We start from the raw sequence: 6,711 nt of genomic DNA, 5'->3' as shown, positions 1-6,711 counted from the left end.
TATATATATACTGTATATATATCAAGAATTTGAACAAGTGAAATGTTGTGGAGTAAACGTAAGCCTACAGCACTTTAATGTCAAAATATAGACTGAAATATTGAAAAAAATAATAAATTTTGGTTCTCATAAGTGTATTTTCACTCGTATTCATATTTATAATGTGTAGCTTGGAATATGTCCACCATGATCACTATTTCCTTTTGATAAATAAACTGTAAAATACAAATGCATCTTAACAGATTGTGTGTGTTAGTCTTACCAAAAATAGGAGGAGCCCTAGGAGGAGGAGGTCCATAATGCTGAGTAGTAAACCTTGCATGTGTTGCTGTACAAAACAGAAAGGCATGACATTAAAGTACATTTTGACTGTTTAAAACTTTGGAAAAAACAATAAATAATAAATTTGTTTAGATGGTGCCAAGTGTGGACAAAACACCTTAATATTTATTCGCTAGTCAATTCATGCTTACAAAAAAGCTCTTTAGATGAAAGAAGTCAACAACAAATTTACAACAAACTCTCACACACAAAGACAAAAACATCATAACAAACTTTAAATTCTGTGGCATCGCTCATTTGTGTAATCTGACTTACGTGACTGACCAGAAAACGATAACCCTGTTGAAAATAAATAAGATAATTAAAAAAACGAAAGTACAGTTTTAAATCTATAAAACCTTATTTTAAAGGCTGCATAGTAAAGTTGTGCTAAAAAAAACAGAGTTCTGTTTAAAGAAACAACTGGAGCACTTTTGTTGTTTCTATAACAAAACATAAATAGATGAAGTTTTGGTAAAGTTCCTATGTAAGATCAGTAAAGATCAGCTTTTGTCTTTGGTTCAAACTCCTCTGATTTGTTGTCAGATTATATTACATTAAACAAAGTTAGAACCATGAAAGAATTCTATACTTTCCATTTYTATTCAAAGAACCATATTTTTCATGTATTTTCCTTGCTTTACATTATAAATTGAAAATATGTTTACAAGTATAACAAAATGAGAGTGTATCATGTATGCTGATCACAGTGCAACTGTACTGCAGTGTATTACATATGTCATGTGGTAACAATGTGTGCATACATATACCTGGTAATCCATAAACTCCTAAGAAACAAAAAGAAAATTTATATTATTTTTTGGATAATAATTCCATCAGAACACAAAAAACTACTTTAGAATCAACAGCATTAGTTCAAACCATGTCTTTGAGGTCCTGTAGCGGTTGCACTTATTCCATGACGCATTAAATCTACCGCTCCCCCCTTTTCCCCTTCCTTTGGTTTGTGAAGGATTTGTGTGTTCTCCCCCTCAGGTTTGGTGACCACCATGGATGTGAGTGGGGTCACAAAGTTGTACWGCAGCGACAGCTCCAAAACTTCTTTCTTCACTTTTTCTTTCTCAGGCCCAGACAGCAGCAACCTGCGTCACAACATCTTGTAAAATTATAACAGCTGGGATGAAAAGCAGGAKATGAAAAATGAAAATTATCTTTACCACCCACAAATCTGTGTGTGAACAAAGTTTCACACACAAACAGCTCAAAGAAACTTTCAGAAATCTTCTTTAGAAGAATTTCTACCAATGTTTCACTGCTYACTGTATTCAAGATGGCCACTACAATTGATCAACCCTAGTTCAGCCAATTTTACAGGTATTAAATAGATAATCAATGTACAGAATGATAATGTCATGTTTTTTTTATTTTACTGTAATCAATTAAAAAATAATTAGTGCATGAAATTATTTCTTAAGAATACTTTTCATAACTGATGTTGACGTAGTTACATGTTTATGGTATAGAATTGAACTGTGTGCCTGGAAATTACATAATGCACCTCCTTTAAAACAGAGAGTTGGTTTTGAGTCACCTTCACTCAAAAAAAATTTGTGGAGTGCTCCCAGTCAGGACAAGGGTGTTAAAAAAAAAGCAAAGTCAAGAAAAGTATCTTTTAGGCATTTGTTTTTGTGGACAAACTGAATATTATAGTGCTGGTCTTGGCAGAAGTCACCAGCACAGAGTTATGTGGTCTGTCTAATTGTGGTAAAGGATGATTATTTCTGTCAGAAAATTGTCTTTAGCAACAAAAGTGAAACCTGTTAATGCTTGCCTTGTGCAAAACCTGACAAATTCTTYAATATTATATCACAATTTAATGGAAACTGTTTACATATTTTAATGCTGATATTAAAGTACATTTTTCGCAACAAAAATAAAAAATAACAGATTTATCACACTTACTCTTTCTGCAGAAGCTGTTTTACTGTAAGGTAGGCCCAGACCCTCTGAAGGCGACCCTCAACCACAGTTTCATTAGAGGGCTCCACAGGGGTATCGGTGTTAGAAAATGTCATTGTTCTACTTTTCTGTTATAAAGTAAATAACATTATAATGTCAGGATACAAGGAGTTTCACTAGAGTTCAGGAAAAACTGTATTGATTTGAGGACGGATTCTTACTGAAATGGCCACAACTTGTGGACTGAAGGTGTCAATGTCATTGTTCATGATCTCACCAGCCACCACAATCTCAGATCCATTATAGTACTGACTGAAATTAGTTTGGGTCAAATTGGTTCCACCAATGTAGATCATCATCACATCTGTCAATAGAGGAGTGGCCACTTCTTCATAGAAACCCTGTTAACATACAGTAATGATGCAGTATGAATGGTGGAAACTCTTGTTTTGTGTTTAGGAAAGGTGGGGATGCAACAAAACAATAAGTAAAAAGCAAGAATAAGGTGTAGGGAGATACCTTCAGCTGTAAATCAGCATCAGAGTCTTCATAAATCCGTCTTGCCGCACCATTGTTCTCCAGTGCCATTTTCTCAAGYAACTCAAACTTGACATCAAACCCAAAACCAAGACAGTAGAGTGGGAACTTTCCTGCAATGGCTCGTCTGACATTCGACTGAATAACTTCAAAATTTATCACTCCTGCAAAGACACCACAGATGTCAAGTTGCACTGCTTCTAGTTTCCAGACAGCTCATTGAAAACAAAGTAGAATTTACAACAAATCCGTGGATTTTTCCCAGCAGAATCCATGCTAAAGTAATGTACTAACTGAAGAAATTAAATTACATTGAGGAGCAATTTTTTTTCAATCTATCTTTATTTAACCAGACAAAGCCCACTGAGATCAAAGATCTCTTTTGTATGGGAGATTTGGGCCCAAAAATAAGCTAACATGCATGGTTCTGCCTTTAACTAACCATTTTGTAATATGACAAGTGTGAGCACAATAGACCTGATTATGAGAATGAGAAGAATTTACATTTTAAATTGTTATGTTATATGCATTTTAAGTTCAAAATCTATACTGACATGGAATTCAAATGGGTACTATCTTAGTTAAAGCTTTTGGACATAGTGGCCAAAATGGTTAATGACTGTAGGGGTATGGTTCAGCTAAAACAATTTGTCTGGCTATTAGAAAACTCTTAAAGCAGCTATCAAATATTGACTGGCCAAAAATGGCTGCAGCTTTGGAATTTAGAACTTCGATGTGAGCAGAGGTGTCAAAAGTATTCACATTCATTACTTAAGTAGAAGTATAGATGCTAGAGTTTAAAAATATGTTTTTGGAAGTAGAAGTAGCAACTCAAACTTTTTACTCAAGTAAAAGTATAAAAGTACTGGTTTTAAAACTAAAAGTATAAAAGTAAAAGTAACAAACACTTAAAAAAACATTAAAGATAAAAGCTTAGGGTTCTATAGCCCCCCCCCCCCCAATAATGAGTATAATGTCAAATAAAAATGTTAATGTTGAAAACTTTGGAATTAACCGACTAGACTTGTTTCAGCCACGATCATCTTCATTCTAGGCTACAGGCATCTGCTACAGTATGTCCTGCGGGAATGTGATGTGATTTGTGTCATACAGGTGTGATGGAGTGAGTTCAATTCAATAGGATGTCAGAATGGTTTATATTTACACTTCTCATCAATCAAACTCACTCTATCCATGAGCTCCATGTATCTGGACAGATTTCTATTTATTTATTTTATTCTGAACAATGAAAACATGGAATAAAATCAAGTCAAAGTTAAATAGAAATGTACGGAGCCCGTCCGGTGATTTGGAATGAAAAAAAATTATCACGTGGCCACGGGATAAGAATGCGTGCCCACGTAATGGCTAACGAATGCCCACACGATAATTATGTCGTGGTCACCACATAGCTAATTATTGTTGTCATTTCTGTGCAGACTGTTCATTGTTTACATGGACAAGTCTGAATTAACCTCATTTATTTTGATTTTAATATAATGAATGACGTTGCTACGGCAGCAGCACCTTATGTTAGGCATGAAGTGGCTATTTCTTAACTTTACGTGCTGCAGCTATACTGTAAGTCCCAGGTGACAATTGGAGTTGTTGATTTGTCTAAAAAGCTTTATTTTCTTTTTTTGAAGCTCAACTTTCCAAACAGGCTCCTGTCATTCTGTGCCTCAGCTGCGGAAGGAGATGGAGTAATGCTGCCTTTAGGAACACAGTAAAAAATCTGTTTCCCATCACACAACCATAGWCATTTCATTAATAGCCTACTGAGATGATCCATTTATATTAGCTTACACCTAATAACAATAATAACTACGTTGAGCTGAGTAGAGAGCCGGCCACCTCCATGTGGGCGGCATCATAATTAAACACGCAAATCTTATTTAGTTTTATTTGCAACACAACAATAATAATGCACTACACCAAACTCAAAGGAAAAGTACCGAAGGCTGTGCCAGACTATTCAGCAGTATGAAGCTAAAGACAACAGAGCAGGACAACAGATACAGTCGTAAGCTCTTTAGCTAGCGTTAGCTTCTTCTTGTAGAGATTAATTCCATGTGAAAGAACAAAACAAAACAAAACAGTTAGTCACTATAAATAATTAACATGAAGTTAATCTCATCTGTGTGACATACYTAACCTGGCCATTGAACAAATCAAATGAACAGTAGGTAACTGACGTCAGATCATGCAGTAAGCAAAAACAGTTCCAGTATTAATTTGTATGTTTATCCCTCTGAGGTCATGTTTATAGTTTGTTTTTGAGTAAATCTTTAGATTAAAATGTTACCCTGTGTTTAAATGTTAATTTTACATTTCTCTGTTCAGAGTGGATTAAGTGTTTTACGTTTGTCTTTCCTTTTTTTTCCAACTAGCAACCGAATAGATTCCTGTTTTGTTATATTTTATAAATATGTCCAAGTTTTACAATGTGCGAGAAATCCACAATTTTCTGTTTTTTTCTATCAGTGTTTAACACAGCTGGCACAATCAATTATATAAAATAAAATACTGTATTTTTTTATTTAATGTGTAAAGAAAAGCACTTACTTTCATAGATTGAAAAGGGAAAAAAGAAGAAAAAAGAAGATAGACAATTGATTCAAGAGAAATGTCGGGTTTTTAGGAAAATGGCCGTTAGACATTCGATAAGATCAATCAGCTTTAGATTAATTCATTAAWAGATAAGTTGCATCCCTATTTTATATGTTAAAATCATTTATCCTTTTCCAACCTGTAGTTGGYTCTCCATCTGTGAGAAGGATCAGGATAGATGCTGAACCTTCTCTGGGATGTGCGTTCAGCATACGSGCTCCTTCCAACACTGCTGCATTAATGTCTGTAGCTGAAAATGAAGTAAAATTGTTATAATACAATGTCATACCATAGCCAAATGTTCCCTTTTCAAAATTTTTTTAAGTTCACCTCCTCTGTCCATAATATTCTGTGCAAATTCCTTGGCTCCCTCCAAATTTGCGCTGGTGGCTTGAACAAGTTCCCGTTTCCAGTGAAAAATTTGGCTATCAAATGAAATAATACCAAAAAAGTCCTCCTCAGCCAGGTCATTCAAAATATGGATCAAGGCAATTCTAGTCTGTTTAATAAAAATAACACAATTAAAAATAAATCAGGTGTGTTCATACATTGTGTACTTGATAATAAATAATGTTAATAAAATGTTTGAAAGCTTCACCTGTTCCATTTTTCTGCCGTGCATCGAGCCACTTTGATCAATAATAAAAACAATGTTTTTTGGTATTCGGGGAAGACTAGATGGAGCAAAGTGATGAACAAAGTATCCATCTGAAGTCTAAGAAAGAGATAGTTGAAATGAAAATATTGTTGATGAAAAAAGAAAAATACCATTACATAAAACTTTTTACCTTGATGTCTCCCAGTCCAGAGTCTCTGTTGACGTCATAAACAATAACCAGATCTCCATTCATACCTTGTTCTCCACAGCTGTCACAAGTTTTCTGCTGATCAACAGTTGGATAGAAATACACCCAGGCCTGCAAACCATWTAAACCAGGGTTTATGCACTCTTCAAATACATGAACTATTTTAACTTAAACCTCACAACACCAAAGTCATAATCCTTGGTAATTATGACATTTAATAGCCATTTAGGAGAAAATGACAAGCCAGATTATCTACTGTTTAGAGAGACTTCACAATTTTAACAAAAAGCTTCAAGATTCTTCATGTTTTTATGAAACAATAAAGCTGAATATAAAAACATTTAACAACACTCCAAGTTGTACCTTGTTTCCCTCATGTGTTTTGGTGATGGCATTAGCCAGGGCTTTAGTGCTCAGTCCTCCTTTCACATCAATAAAACTGATCCCAGCTTTTTCATAGATGTACACGTCAACCTGACAGTGAGTGAAATGAAATAAATGCCAGCAGTGTTCACTA

At 34.6% G+C, this 6,711-nt stretch overlaps 1 protein-coding gene across 1 annotated transcript in view; it reads right to left on the bottom strand.

The window, feature by feature from the left end:
- Window positions 1-6,711, bottom strand: part of LOC106516022 (inter-alpha-trypsin inhibitor heavy chain H3) — a gene marked incomplete in the record, with an annotated part of 31,341 nt that overhangs the window by 22,694 nt on the left and 1,936 nt on the right. The window contains 9 exon segments of the mRNA XM_014006158.1: window positions 1,301-1,424; window positions 2,245-2,369; window positions 2,463-2,642; window positions 2,761-2,942; window positions 5,528-5,638; window positions 5,719-5,887; window positions 5,987-6,103; window positions 6,177-6,305; window positions 6,558-6,668. Coding sequence (XP_013861612.1) covers window positions 1,301-1,424; window positions 2,245-2,369; window positions 2,463-2,642; window positions 2,761-2,942; window positions 5,528-5,638; window positions 5,719-5,887; window positions 5,987-6,103; window positions 6,177-6,305; window positions 6,558-6,668 — 1,248 coding nt within the window.

Source organism: Austrofundulus limnaeus, unplaced genomic scaffold, assembly GCF_001266775.1.
Source record: "Austrofundulus limnaeus strain Quisiro unplaced genomic scaffold, Austrofundulus_limnaeus-1.0 Scaffold35, whole genome shotgun sequence".
NCBI classification, from domain to species: domain Eukaryota; kingdom Metazoa; phylum Chordata; class Actinopteri; order Cyprinodontiformes; family Rivulidae; genus Austrofundulus; species Austrofundulus limnaeus.
This window is presented reverse-complemented; position numbering and strand designations above follow the sequence as displayed.